The following is a 14,503-nucleotide window of genomic DNA, read 5'->3' as shown; positions in this document are numbered from 1 at the left end:
GTGGGAAAGGCAGAGCCATTTCTAAAGACTTGAGTGGCCCTTTGCAGTTTTTCTCGGTAAATATCCTTTACACCGGACACACGGGCGAAACCTGGGGCTCTGCGTGTAGGAAATGGAGTGCGTTCCCCTCCGTGAAAGCACCGGGAGTCCCGCTACGTCCAAGTACAGGGAGTTAGCCGAGGGAACTGGTTCCTCCCTCGAAAAAATACCAGAAATCCTGTTGTGGTCCACAGGTGGTTGCGATGACAAGAACATTAAAACTCGAGTCGTGTCACATGCATACTGCTAATTGCCACACTCATCATGTGGGGTGAGTATCATCTAAGTGGAACAGCAGCCAGCTTTTCATCAGACTGTTCAAAACGATGACAAAGTGATTAAAAACTCATGCCCAAGTATTTGATTTTTAGCTGTTACTCATATTTACGTTCTGAATGGGATGTTTCCACCGGGCATACAGTCAGCTCTTAAACTTGGGCCTCCAAAGCCGGAATAGGCAAGAGGTCTGAAATACGACCGGTCCCTTCCCCTTCCTCGGTTGCTCTTTGATTCCAAAGACTTAGCACGTGGGGGAAAGCAGCGCGTGAAGCTTTGGTCGGGAGTGGCAGCACGGTGATGGGGTGGGGAGTGCTGTGTATCTTAGGTGTGCGGGTGTGTGTGTGTGTTTTGGGGGATCTGTGGCAGATTTGTAAGTGGTACACCATCAAGCTCTCCCTCCTCCCCATAATTCACTTCTGAGAGCATTACCTCCGACATAACTTTACCCCTTGCTTTTTCCGCTCCATTCGGATGAAGACATGACCAGTCTGGGCTTGCGCACCTGACTGGAGGCGCGAGGTGCGTAGCATACCGAGGGGAGCGGACTTCACTTCAAAAAGAGCTGGGGGTTTGAAGAAAGAATTGCTTCTGCGAGGGACGTGCAGGCCTAGAGGAAAGAACAACGGTCCCGTTTTTGGTTTAGTTTTGGTGCTTCTTCAGTGTTTCGCTGTGTTTTCTAGGTTTGGTAAGCTGGTCAACTGTCCGGTCAACTATTGTCCACCAAACAATTCATAATTTTGACTGGTCAAAGATTATAGCAATTTTATGGCGGGGGGGAACCTACATTTTTTTTACAGTTTGAAAGAAATATGTTTTTTTTATTGTGTTGACATATTTTTAATGGAAAGGTTGTGCTTTTTCTGTGTATTATTTGGATCTATTGGTGATTTTTGACTAGTTAAATACCCAACCTTAGTGTTTTCACAGATCGCCCCCCCCACGTAGCCACCTCGTGGTAACAACCGTGCCGGGGAAAGAGGAGGAACAGAGCTTGGTCTGGGAGCTGGCAAGACTGGGCGGTACAACTGTGTGGGACAAGTCAGCAGGCCCTGGGGCTACCAGGCCACACTTGGCGACGTGGCAGGCGCTCTGGGCATGAAGGGAAGGCTCCAGAAGGACCCCAGGTCGGGTTTAAGGGGCTCCGGGACTAGAAAAGTCATTTGGGGGTTTGGCGCAGTCCAGTTCAGAGCGGGTAACACACCAGTTGCTAATGTGCATGGGGATCATACGTGGCGATTTCTAAAAAGGTGGTCCTAAATCTAATCTTTTCAGAAGTGCCAGGGCTGCGTGTCGCGTCTTTCTTGATTGGCGTTTTAATTGTTGGTACGGAGAATCCCACATAGTACGAGGCCCACGGACAAGGGGCATGAATGATTGGGAGCCCAGCAAGTTGCACAGGGCCGGGAGTGCCGGGGGGACCCGGGAGGCGATGCTGGCCCAACTTCACTGTGGCACCAGCACCTTCTGAGTCCTTGCTTTACTAAATCCATGTGACAGGGACGTTATCAGGTGAAAATGCACTTAAAAAAGACCAGCGTTTGCAGCAGTACCGCTGACATCTTACATCTTCGCTGCTTCTTACGTCTTCCGGTCTGGGAACGGGCCTGTTCTTGCGAGTCGGGACACCTAGGATCGTGGCCTCCCCTGGGCTGTGCCTGCTAATGGTTTCCCTTCAGGCCACGGGCTTAGCGGTTCTTCGTCATGCTCCTTAGACCTTTGACGGCCTCCTCCTTTAAAGCGCTCGGGATAGCTGCATGTTCCCCACTAGCAGCAGACCATCTTGTACACCGCTTGGTGCTTCTTGATGGCATCCTTTGCTTTTCCCCATGACTCCCATCCCAGGATGAGCTCTGGGGGGCTGTGCTGCGGGGCACGCCATTTTGGTTCTGGCTTCACAGCAAAGCTCTGTCGCAGGCACCCAGCAGCCGGGGATGTTGACACTTGTCCTCTCCGTTCGTTGCTCGTGATGCTGGGCGGTGCTGGAGTCCCGCGCTGGGCAGAGGGGGCCAACCATGGGAGAGGGGGCTAATCCATCAAAGAGCTGCCCAGGCCGCAGGGCGGTGCTAGACACCCACGGGGACAGCGCAGACGGTGTATCCGTGTCTACTTCAGAGCTGGATTTTCAGCTCAGCAAATGGGCTGAGGTTTTCCAAGCAATTTTGAACCCGGCCACGCTGAGCCTTTCACCTGGGGTTCGGGCACTTACATGGAGGGGGGGCTCGATCTGAAAACCTGCCTCTGGTTTGTGGGACCTCCAGCCCGTGGGCTTGCGAGGTTCCCGCTGGGCCTGCAATTGGGCTTGGACAGGGCTTCCAGGGAGCATCCGCGCATCTCCGGGAGGGAGGAGGGAGGCCTGCTGGGTGCAGCCCCGATAGCAATAAGAAACACTTGCCTGCATGTAAGACAGGTCCGGCAAGAGCGGTCCACGATTGGTGCAAGCGGCTTTTTGTCTGCCGGGGGGTGGCAGCAAAGGGCTGGCGAGTTCAGTGCAATGACATGGGGGAGCCTTTTCTCTGCCCTTAAACGTTGACCCTGGGTCTTTGTAAGCAATGTCTGTGTATTTATGTGTATATATGAGGTACAGAGTTTTAAACATACTGCCTTTTTCCCCCTTTTCCCTCACGTTATTTTTCTGAGTAATTCCAGATGTACTTGAGTCTCTTGACTGTTGAAACTTTTCTATTGTAAAACCTATGCTGGCGGGTTTGGGGTAATTTGGGTTGGTTTCTTTCTTTTTTTTTTTTGTAAAAAAGGAAGGAAAAAAAAAAAGAGAAAAGTAAAAAAACACAAAACAAGCTGGGAGCCCCGCAGCCGCCTGCCCCCTCTGTCGTCCTTCCAGGCTGTAAATTCCAACTATCAATAAAAACTCGAAATGCAGCTCCAGGGCCGTGGATTTCTCGAGCCGCAGGTCGGCTCTGCTGGGCCTGGCACGACCGCGGGCAGCATGGGGCCGTGGCTTGGGACCTGGCCCCCGAGTGGGTGCTCGACTGGGGGTATTGTCCTGTCTGCCCCCGGGCCGTGCTCCAGGCTGGGGGTGCAGCTGTCCAGTGCCCCCGGTTATCGGACACCTGGAGCGTCCCTGCTGCGGGGGCAGGACAGACGGACAGGGCTGAGGTGCCGTCGGCCTGCCCCAGTGCAGCCGGGTCCCTGCTCAGCCGCGGCACGGCAGGGATGAAAGGCCTGGTGGGTGCGAGGGGGGCAGATGCCGCTCCAACAACACCCACCGCACGGGCAGGGAACGGGACAAGGAACCGTGCAGGGTGGCAGATGTGACCCCGCCAGGGACAACCGTTCTGCAGGCCCTTACAGCTGGGGCGGCTGGCAGAAGGGACGAGCGAGTGTGTTACACCCCTGTAATGGGGCGAGTGCAAGTGCAAGACACTTCAGTGGCAGCCCCCAGGGTTTGTCCGGCCTGGGGCCCGCGCGGAGGACAGGAAGCTGCTGTGGGCAGGAGCATCCTCCAGGCCCCTGTGCTGGGGGTTAATGCTGAGCTGGCCCTTGGGAACAGCTGGTGTCTCAATGCTGACAGCCCCCAGCCCCCCCTCCACAGTCATGGTTTTGCCCTCGGTGCCCTGAGGCCTGAAACGCCCGCTGCATTTATGCTCGCTGCTCGCGGAGGCCGCAAGCCTCAGCCCGCAGGAAGAAGGTAGGCCTGCAGCCATGGGGCTAGTGGGGAGGCGTAGGTCACATCTTGTCCAAGCCCTCCTGAGGCAGGATCAGCTCTCTCCGAACCAGCACAGATAAACCCCGTCTGACCTCCGAGCTGCACAGCAGTTAGCCCTGGCATCCCCAGGCATGGCCCCCACCACCATGACAGCAGGGTCTTGGCCACCAAGGTCCTGCTGCTGCAAGGGCGGGATCATGGACACTGCAGAGCCCCCACTGCATAGGAAGGGAAACCCCCCCAGTCAGAGCAGGGGGGTGAGAAATCCCTTCCTGCCCCCGTGCAGTGTGGGGCTGAGCCTGAGGGCAAGACCCTCCAGACAGGACTCTGCAGGGTTGGTGTCAGCAGGAGCATTGGCCCAGCCCAGCCCCAGCCCCATCCCCATCCCGGGCTAGAACAGCACCAGCACCTCAGGCAGGACACATCAGCATCCCCCCAACCAAGCCCTGCTCCCCATATGCAGATGTCAAAGGCAAGGGCCACTCCAGTTCACCTGATGACTGCTGAGGAAGTGGCAGGGTCTCACCAGGAGCCAGAGGTGAGACCCAGCAAGGTGCAGCTGGCAGGGCAGGGAGAGGAGAGAGATCCTAGGCTGAGCTGCATGGGGCAGGTCCAAGGGGGTCTGCATTTGTGTGCAGGGGCAACATCCAGCCCCAGCTGCTCAACTTACCTGTGCTGGGGCTCCAAGCACACGTGGATCCTGTGACTGGGCCCAGGGGGTGGCTCCAGGGCCCCTGACTTTGCCCAGACCCCACCATGGCTCCAAGGCTGGTTGTCTAGTCATGCAAGGGGCAGGAGCACGTGCCCATCCTGCTGCTAGGCCCAAGGCACAGGGATTCACGTCAACCTCCCCAGCTCCTGTGACAATCCAGCCCCAAACCAGAGCCGTGACCAGGAGCTCTACCGTCCTGCTGGCCAGGGCACGAGGAGGGAGCTTGAGGGGGCAGAGCTTGCCTCCCCGCTGCTCTCCTCGGCTCAGGATTTCCCTGCAGGACAGTGGATGAGCACCAAGATCCCAGGAAGGACGTGGCCCGGAGCCTGTGAACAAGGGTCCTTGCCCCTGCCCATGCCCACGGCTGCAATCAGGCCCTGGCCCCTGGGGGGAAACCGCAGCAGCCCATGCGTCATATTAATTTTTTATTAAACCCCATCAGTCTCTGTGCGGACAGACACCCTCCCCTGTGGGCACGACACAACACGGCCGCTGCGGCTCGCACACACTGTACAGAAACTCCGATCATCTACAACTGCTCCGGGGAGTTACAAAAAAGACCCTGCATCCTGAGTTGCCAGGCGGGCAGGTTCAGGCGTGCAGGGTGGGGGGCGCAGGGGTCCTGGGGTTAAGACTGTACAGAGGGCTGCGCCCCGGCCGGCGCCAGGGCTGTGGGTGGTGGGGGTCCTGTCCCAGGCTCAGCAGGCAATGGCAGGAAGGCAGCAACCATGGAGCCGGGTCCCAGCCCTAGGGGGATGCGCTGCCCCTGCCCGTGCCCGCCCCAGCACCGCGAGGGAGCCTGGCCGGGGCTGCGGGCAGGAGAAGTGCCATAGCTCGCGTCTGTACCTGGAGCCCGTCCCCTTTGCAATAAGTTACAGCAAAAAGCAGGGCAGGGTGGGGGCTGCGGGGCAGGAGCCAGGGGCACAGCAGCCAGGAGCTCCCCTTACCCCTGGGGGCAGCTCGGTGGCCCGGGAGGAGCCCGGGGCAGAGGCCAAACAGCTCGACATCATGCCCCCACACGGCTCAAGAGCCCAAGCCAGGTCCTGTGCTGCCCTGGCTGCCCCCCTGTTCTAGGCACGGACCCCAGGGAGCCTAGGCTGTCAGGGAGGGCATCAAGCCCCAGCCCGTGGCCTTCAGCCACCCACCCCTGCTGGGGGCAAAGGCCCATGCCCAAGTTGTGCTACTCGGCTTCCCCCAGCGCTTGGGGGCCGTAGGGGTCCTAGCCAGAGCAGGGGGGATGGTCCCAGGGCACCGGTGGGTGTGGAGGGAGCAGGCGTGGTGCCCCCACCCTCCAGGAGAATCCCTGCCAGCTCCTGCTCTTCTCTAGCAGCCCAGGATGGCTTCACCAGCGCCTCCTCCGTGAGCCAGGTCCTAGTGCAGTGTAACAGACCGATGCTGCCAGGCCACTGCTGCCATCCGCGGCTCAGCCGGGGCCCAGGGCTTTCCAGTACGAGGTGCCTTCGCCAGGGGGGGAGGAAGGCTGCTGGTGCCGCCTCCTCTCTAGTCAGTTATGGCCCCGGCCTGGGCACGCAGCAGGGCCCGGGGGCTGCGGCAGTGCCAGGCTCACGCGTCCGAGAGGCAGCTCTGGATGCGGTCGATCCACTGCTGGGCCAGCGGTACGTCCTGGGCGCAGAAGTTGTAAACACGTTTCGTTGTCTTCAGCTGTGGGGACAGAGGGAGGTGGCGGGTGAGGCTGGGAGCTGCCTGTGTCCCCCATGCCCACCCCAGCCCTGGCTCCGCACGGGCCAACACTCACATCGAAGAAAGCCTTCTCCTCCACCGTCTTGGGGGCCCCCATGGTGGGGGTGCCCGGCGTGATGGACTCCACCTCGGCCAGGTCAATGACGCCTTTGCACTCCGTGTCCGACCGGTTGTTGTAGTACCGCAGCTGCGGGGCGGATGGCACATGTCAGGCACTCCCGGCCCCGGCCCTGCCTGGCTTCTGTCCAACAGGACAGAGCAAGACAGCTCTACGTGGCGCTTGCCTTCCCTCCCGCTGGATGTGAACCCCTTTCCTACGTCCTCTCCAGCCCTCGGAGAACCCCGCTCCCAATGCAACAGTGCTACAGCCCAGCCGACAGCGCCGTGGTGCACTGGCACGGAAGACCATTCCCCATGGACAAACACCCCAAATCGTCAGATGCTCCAAACGTGGAGCACGAGCCCGGCTCCAGGCAGCCACAGCTTGGGAAGCCCATACCTGATGCTTGGTTTTATCCAGCACGAACCAGCGAGGCTTCCAGGGCTTCATGAAGGCGCCTTTTTTGTAGAGCGACCCCTCGTAGGACCTGCAGGTGAGGACAGGCAGCGGGTCAGGGTCTCTGCTGGGGTTGCGGCCCCCCGCCTGCCCCTCCCTGGGCCCCCACTTGCCTGTTCTCGCTCTCCGACATCTGAAACTGGTTGTAGAGGGTGCTGGTGCTGCGGCGCCCGCCCTGCTTCCCGCTGGATGGGGTGGAGGTGCTGCTGGTGTCGCTGTCCAGGCTGAGGTTGAGGGTGGAGCCCATGCCGGGCTCCTGCAGGTACATACCCAGCGACCGCCGCTGGTGTGACAGGCTGGACGACATCAGGAGCGAGCTGGAGACCATCTGCAGGGGGGAGAGCATGAGAATGGAAGAACTGCCGTGGACCAGGTCAATCCCAGGTCCGTCCTGCCCAGGCTCCGGTGTCCAGAGTGACACGGTCTCAGCAGGGTTTTCCCTGTTCCTCTCTCTTGCAGCCTTTAAGGTCCAGGCTGGTCTGATGCGGAGGCCATGCCCCTCGCTCCCTGCTCCAGAGCACCCCGCGCCCCTTTCCTCCAAGCCTGTGTCCAGTCCCGAGTGGATCTGGCCGAGCTCTTGGCTCCCACAGCAGCTGGTGGCCACGAGCCCCCACTTTAATGCCACGCTAGCTCAGAAAATTTCCTTGTCTTAATTTTAAGCTTGCTCCCTGCTAGTTGCATGCTATGACCCCTTGCTCTTGTCTGGGGAGAGACGGGCAATGATCGATCCCCAGGAACTTTCTCTTGGCCATTTCCTGTGTTGTGACCCCTTCTCCTGCCCTGCCCAGGCCTGGCCTCGTGAGCCCCTCCGAGGGAAGCCCCTCTGCAGCGCTCCTCATCCTCGCTGCCCGTCTCTGCGCCTGCTCCAGCTCTTCTCTCTCCTGCTGGAGGTAGAGCGACCAGACCTGCGTGCACCAATCACTGTGTGGCCGCACCAGGGATGTATAAAGAGCATTGTGATCCTTTCCATCTTGTTTGGTTCCCTCCCTAATCGCCCCTGCTGCGTTGTTTGCCTGCCTGACGGCTGCTGAGCATGGGGCTGGTGTTTTTAGCGACCTGTCCATGAGGACTCCCAGGTCTCCGTGCTGTGTGGTCCTAGCTCACGCAGAGCCCGTCCCAGCGTGGGTCAGTTCAGGGATTGTTGCCTGTGCACATCACTTCACCCCACCCCAGTCTCCACTGAACTGTGCCGGCCGAGCTGTCTGCTCGCTCTGTGGTGCCAGATCCTAAAGCAGCTCCTCACAGCCACCTTGGTTTTCACTTCGCTGCGGGGGCAGCTGGGAGCTTCGCCTCCCCCTCTCACCCACCCCCACCCAGGCCTTGGAGGAAAGGCTGGAGCCTCAGCTCCGCTCTGGGGGTCTCCCCAGCCTCCCACAGGCTGGACCCGGCCTGGCTTTGCCCTGTCCCCCAGGAGCCGAGTCCAGACCCCAAGGAAGCTGCAGCTCCAGCCCTGGAGCCCCCTCTCCTGCCATGCAGCTGCCCAGGGACCTACCCTGCTGCCCTCCTGCCGGGCCTCTGTCCGCTGGGAGGCTTTGACCTTGTCCCACGTGTCCTTCCAGCGCTCCGGCATGTGGCCCAGCTCCACCTCCAGGTTGTGCAGCTCCTGGGGGTGGGGAAGGGGTGGGGGGATAACCCAGTTATTTTGGGGCAGGAAAGGAATCCCCACCCCAGGCTCTGCTGGCTCCCGGCCACCCCCCCGGAGCCCAGAGGAGAGATGGGCGGGCAGACAGGGAAGGTGGAAGAGGGCCCCGCTGACCTCCAGCAGCTTGGAGATGGCGTCAGGCTCCATGCGGCTGCGGTTGTCGTAGCAGGGCCAGATGATGCGGCGCTTGCTCTGGGGGGCGCCGGTCTCCTGCCGCTCGGCCTCGTCGGCTGGCTCAGCCGGGCCCTGCACCAGCTCCCAGTCGTAGGAGGGGCCCTCGGCCAGCGTCTCTGCCGTGTAGTAATCCCACACCTTCAGGTTGGAGACGTTGCTGTAGGGCCTCAGCACCTGCGGAGCAGCCTGGGGTCAGGGTGGGCCGGGGGCACCCAATGACCCTGCTCCCAACCCTGTACGGCGACCCAGGCATGGACGAAGGATGCTGGTAGCCTCCATCCAATGGAGCCCGTGGGAGCAAGCCGGGGCCATGCCAAGGACCGCCCGTCCCACAGCCAAGCATGGTCTCCCCGCTCGAGCCAGAGCCCAAGCTCTGGGTCGCCCCCCAGGCCAGCCTGCCCCTGGAGTCCAGTGACCCCAGGAGACGCCTCCGGTGGCTTCTCTTGAGCCGGCTGCCAGCCCTGGTGGCTGCGGAGAAGAGCAGGGAAGGGACCACGCCTGGGCTGGCTGCCCCACAGGGCTCCCAGGTGCAGCTGGCCTGATGCCCTGCCTCCCGGGGCCGCCTCCGCCTGCGGGAGTTGCCCTGAGTCCGGCGTCGGCAAGCACAGCCCTCGGCCCTGGAGGTGGGAGCCCAGCAGCAGCCCTGGGAAGGATGCGGACAGTGGCTGTCTCTGGCATCTCCCACTGCCCCCACGAGCTGCCCGTGGGGTCCCCGGCGGAGTCCAGGTCTGGCTCTGCCATGTGGCATGACACAGCCCCCCCCCTCCCCCCCCAGCAGCCAGCACCAGGATGGTCCCATCCCTCCCAGTCAGGAGGACGCAGATGCGCGCTGCTGGCACGGGATGCGGGGAAGCCGAGCATCCAGGCAGGCCAGGTCTGGGGACATGGAGGCAACGAGGGAACCCACTAGCAGCTTCTCAGCATGAACACACTGCCCTAAACCTAGACGGAAACCACTGTGCGGGGGGCTGGGCACGGTGTCCGGACTGCAGCAGCACAGGCTGGGATCGGGATCAGGATCAGGATCAGGGAGAGAGGAGCAGGATGGGCAGGAGGCTGGACTGGGGCAGGCAGCACCTCGCCTCACCTCGCCATCCTCGGGTGCGTACATGTAGTTAAAGAAGACAGGCGTCTTCTTGTTGAGCCGGTCGATGTAATCCCAGACAGATTTGTAGGCCTGCTGGCACTTGCGCTCGCCCTTCTCCTCGTACAGCAGGCCTGGGGGGAAGGGGAAGAGACAAAGGCCCCGTGAGGTGCATGGCGGGTGGGGGGCGGCCGTGGGCGCTGCGGGCCGGGGCCTTACCCAGCTCGATGCGCTCGTAGTCGGAGTCCAGCAGGAAGGTGCGGAAGCGATTGGAGACGTGGTGGTAGCTGAGGAACTTCAGGTAGTACTGGCTGAACTCGAACTCCATGGGGAACTGCAAGTGGATCTGCAGGGGCAAGCGCATCAGGGCCGGCTGCAATTGCACCCCCAGGCCCAGTCCAGCCCGGGGAGATGCACGGGGTGCTCACCTGGTGCACGCAGTCGAGGAACTGGAGGAAGACGGGGAAGAAGCTGCCGCTCTGGTTGGCCGCGGTCTGGGCGCTGCGGTAGCTGAAGCGGTGGCCGAAGGACAGCCACTCCTTCTCCACCAGCAGCCGGAAGCCCTCCATGGTGCGGTAGTAGGGGTCCGAGAGCAGCTGCACCAGCGACACGACCTGCCGGGGATGGACGGAGCCGTGTCACCGTCCGCAGGGGGCGGAGGCCCGAGGCCACAGCAAGAGGAGAGGGAGGCCTAGCATCTACCTGGGTGGTGATGTCCCAGCCGTCCTCCAGGCTGACCAGCACCGAGGAGCCGGTGTCCAGCAGCTCCACCACCAGCACCGAGACCTTCAGGATCTTGTGGATCTGCCAGGACAACAGTGGTGGTTAGGGGGGTGGTTAGCGGGGAGAAGGCACTGGCTGGGCATCGCTCTGCCCTGATCCCTCCAGAGACTGCCAAGGACGGGGCCTGGAGCCTGCCCCGGGCTGGGGGCTGAGATGGGGCGTGGATCACCCACACCCGCCAGTAGCAGTTCCTGCGGGCCCAGCACCTCCCAGCCAAAACTACTGCAACCAAAGGATCATGATGCCCCTTTATACACTTATGGGGCAGCCACACCTCGAATGCTGTGCCCAGCTCTGTCCCTGCACCCCCAGGAGGAGACAGAAAAGCTGGAGCAGGTGCAGAGATGGGCAGCGAGGATAAGGAGCACTGCAGAGGGGTTTCCCTAGGAGAGACCTCTGAGGCCAGGCCTGGGCAGGGCAGAGATGCCGGAGAGGGCAGGAGAAGGGGTCAGAACACACGAAATGGTCAAGAGAAAGTCCCTGGGAATTGATCATTGCCCGTCTCCCCCCAGACAAGGACGAGGGGTCACAGCATGGACTGGGCAGGAGTCAGTTAACCACAAACACCAGGCTGCTCTTTCCTCCCATGTGGCATTGAAGTGGGGGCTTTTGGCCACCAGCTGTGGTGGAAGCTGAGAGCTTGGCCAGATCCCCCCGGGACTGGACGCGGGCGCGGAGGGAAGGGGCGCGGGGCGCTCTGGAGCAGGGAGGGAGGGGCTCGGCCTCCGCATCAGACCGGCCTGGACGTTAAAGCCTGCAAGGGAGAGAGGAGCAGGCAAAACCCTGCTCGGACCCCGTCATCTCCTGTCCAGCTCCGCGCTCTGCCCCGTGGCACCGGAGACTGGGCATGACGGACCTGGGTCTGACCCGGTCCACGGCAGCTCTGAGAGAACCAGCAGGGCCTCAGCAGCTCCGTGCAAGGGGAGTTTCAGCCCCACAGGCCCTGCCTGGCAAGCAGCCATCAGCTCCTCTTCTCCCTTCCCCAAAGGTGCTGGAGCCCCGGCACAGCCCCTACCCTGTCCTCTCTCCCTGGGCGCACTGCAGTAGCCACTTGCTCCGGCTACCATGACCCGGGACCTCAGCATCCATCTAACCCCCCTCCGCCCCAGCTCCTGTTCCTCTCTCCTCTGCCCCCCTTGAGCCACCTGTTGCCTGCCTGCTCCCCAGGGCTCTCCACCTCAGGGCAACCTGTGCGAGACCTCTGAGAGCCAGGCACCAAATTTCTGTTTCAATGGGTCCCAAAACCCACAACTCATGGGATCCTGGCAGGGGCTGCCAGGGTCACCTACAGCCCAGGCCCTGCTCCAGGCAGCCGCAGCCCCATCCAAACCCCTCCCAGAACCTGGCATGTCCTGCTCCAACCTGGTCCTGATCTCAGCCCTGTTCAAGGAGAAAAGGCCCATTGCTGCACACACTGAGAGCCCCTGGCCCTGCCTGCTTCGAACAACAGCTTTCACTGACCCACGGGGCTAGACGAAGGCAGCCTCCGTGGCTGGCTTGTAGCAGGGGCCAGGCCTGCTGCTGCACAGACCCGGGGAAGGGTGCTCGCTGCCTGCCTGGCAGCTTGCGTGGCCCTGCCAGCTGCACTGAGGGTCCCCATCCAGGCCCCTACAGCTGCAGGCACCAGCCTAGTGCCCTGTCCCTGGCTCCCAGCTGAGACAAGCCTCATCCCTCCAAGCCCCGTGGGGGGCAGCAGGGCCCAGCCCCAGGACTCCCGGCGGCGCTGACCTGGGTCAGCCACTCGGACTCCTCGAGGGAGCACAGGTAGGTGCTGCCAGCCTCGGTGGCCACGCCGCTGGGCACGCAAGCCTTCAGCAACTTCTTGAAGCTGGCCTTGACCTGCCGCACATCGAAGACCTCGACGGGCACCGCCTCCCAGTGCTGCAGCGGGTCCGGCTTCACGCCCTGCCGAAGGGATGGACCGTCAGCTCCACGGGACTCAGGCTTCAGGGGGACATGGAGATCTCCCCCTGCCACCTTGCGGAGCTGCCATGTGCCCAGAGCCGACCCCAGCTCCCAGCCTGGCCCAACCGCTGGCAGTACCTTGAGCTGGGACTTGTCCCCGATGATGTAGAGGGAGGCGCGGTGCCGGCGCAGGAAACTGGCCTCAGCCGGCGCCCCGTTGTGCTGGGCACTTAGCAGGTCCTTGCCAGCCAGGCGTGACCCTACATCCATGTTCAGGGCGTAGCTGCTCGCTCGCCCGCTGGCCCGAATGCTGCCCCACTTGCCTGCTGGATGGGGGGGAAAGAGGGTCGTGACCAGCATCCCCGTGCTGGGGTCAGGCGTGCATCTCGCTCCCACCCGCCCCTGCACACACACACACACACACACACACACACACAAACACGCGTGCACACGGATGCAGGGCGCTGCAGCTGTTGGACGTGCCAGGTTCCCCGGAGCCCTCTGCCCACCTCAGCACCCGAGAGGCTGGACCACGGCTCCGTGCTTCGCTGCGGGGGTCCCTGTGCACCCCACAGGTGCCGGCCGGACGGTGTGGACGGCGAAGCCAAGCCAAGCTGGGCACTTACCTGCCGGGGTGGGATCCACGAGCAGTTGCGCTGTCAGAGGCGATCATTAAGGGGCTGCCTCGTTAGCTCACCGTGTAACCGCGGGGGGGCTGGGTTACAGGGCAGGTTAGTTGTGTGAGCAGGGCTGTGGCGCGTGCGGGGGCGTGAGCTTGGCCACGGGGCGGTACTGTACCTCGGGGAGAGTCACGGCCCCTCGCCGGCGGGCCCTTGGGGATGGAGAAGGTGACGACCCTAGCTCTGTGACCTAGCGCCGGAAGAGCACAGGATGGAGAGGCAGCTCCGTGCGGCCACGGAGCGAGTGGTGCCGTGGGTGGAGGGGATGGCGCGGCTCTGGTGGGCTGTGCTTCCAAGTGGCCCCCCGCCCCCTGGTTCCTGTGCCCGGCCCCGGGTGCAGTGTCTACGCTATGGCCGGCAGTGGCCTGCCTGCGAGCACCCCGCGCCCGCCTGTCCTCACCTCCACGGCCAATAGTGCCGGGCCCATCGTCCTTCCCTCCCAGCACCTGCTTCATGAGTGATCCCAGCTTGGGCTGACGCTTGTCACAGGAATCTGTAGCACCAACAAAACACGGGCTTGGGGCCTGGCTGGAGCCCGGGGTCAGCAGCACCCAGCAGCTCGGGGCCTGGTGTACTGAGAAGGGATGCAGCCCACCCCCAGCCTGCCGCTGGAGAGCCCCCCAACATTGTCCTAGACCCCCTCTGCCCCTCCAAAACCAGGAAGGGGGCTGGGAGCAGCGGCTGCAAGGAGCTTGCTGCTCTAGGAGGCCCCTAAAGGCTCTTCCAGGCCTAGGGGATCCCAGCCAGTGGCCTCCTCTCCTCTCCTGGCACCTGCCGCATTGCCTCCGCTACCACGGGCCGCGCCGGGCATGGGATGGTGCAGACAGATGATGAATGAAGATGGAGCACGGGATGGAGGATGGGGTGCCGGGGTAGCCCTGGCCTGCTTGCTGGGGGCTGGAGAGCGGGGCAAGAAGTGGGCGGCGCAGGGGGCAAGGACTTACCTGGCCGCTCCATCATGGGCCCTGGCAGCTGCCCAGACACATCCCCAGCCATGCTGGGCCCCCAGTGTGGCCTGGGGCAGGAGCTGGAGCCAGGCGGCGCTGCCTGGGTGCCCCTGCGACCAGTTCTGGCCTGCCTGGGCTTTCCCCTCACCTGAGCTGCCCATGTATGCGGAAGTGAAGCCGCTGAGTGTGTTGCGGCCCCCGGCATCAGCATAGTGCGGCATGGAGTTGATCACGGCCTGCAGGTACTTCTCCTGCTCCAGGCTGGTGGAGTCTGTCTGCGAGGGGCCTGCCAGAGGACACGGGGGCGTCACCGGCCACGGACGTTCCCCAGTGCCCC

At 62.5% G+C, this 14,503-nt stretch overlaps 1 protein-coding gene across 4 annotated transcripts in view; it reads right to left on the bottom strand.

Moving 5' to 3' along the window:
• Positions 1-5,106: 5,106 nt before the first annotated feature.
• The window catches only part of SBF1 (SET binding factor 1), a 42,949-nt gene continuing 33,552 nt past the window's right edge, over positions 5,107-14,503 (bottom strand). For 2 of the 4 annotated variants that reach the window (XM_019543836.1, XM_019543837.1), the window contains exons 28-42: positions 14,315-14,455; positions 13,620-13,712; positions 13,338-13,409; positions 12,678-12,865; positions 12,363-12,539; positions 10,554-10,655; positions 10,280-10,465; positions 10,071-10,197; positions 9,855-9,985; positions 8,708-8,941; positions 8,444-8,554; positions 7,065-7,279; positions 6,895-6,982; positions 6,451-6,582; positions 5,107-6,356 (exon numbers count right to left, since the gene is read on the bottom strand). In XM_019543836.1, coding sequence (XP_019399381.1) covers positions 6,258-6,356; positions 6,451-6,582; positions 6,895-6,982; positions 7,065-7,279; positions 8,444-8,554; positions 8,708-8,941; positions 9,855-9,985; positions 10,071-10,197; positions 10,280-10,465; positions 10,554-10,655; positions 12,363-12,539; positions 12,678-12,865; positions 13,338-13,409; positions 13,620-13,712; positions 14,315-14,455 — 2,096 coding nt within the window. In that variant the 3' untranslated portion in view covers positions 5,107-6,257. The remainder of the gene's footprint in view (positions 6,357-6,450; positions 6,583-6,894; positions 6,983-7,064; positions 7,280-8,443; positions 8,555-8,707; positions 8,942-9,854; positions 9,986-10,070; positions 10,198-10,279; positions 10,466-10,553; positions 10,656-12,362; positions 12,540-12,677; positions 12,866-13,337; positions 13,410-13,619; positions 13,713-14,314; positions 14,456-14,503) is intronic. The other 2 variants (XM_019543838.1, XM_019543839.1) reach the window with 1 other exon arrangement.

This window comes from Crocodylus porosus, unplaced genomic scaffold, assembly GCF_001723895.1.
Source record: "Crocodylus porosus isolate Cpor-Errol unplaced genomic scaffold, CroPor_comp1, whole genome shotgun sequence".
NCBI lineage: Eukaryota > Metazoa > Chordata > Crocodylia > Crocodylidae > Crocodylus > Crocodylus porosus.
The sequence above is the reverse complement of the archived record's forward strand: the minus strand, read 5'-3'. Positions and strand labels throughout refer to the sequence as shown.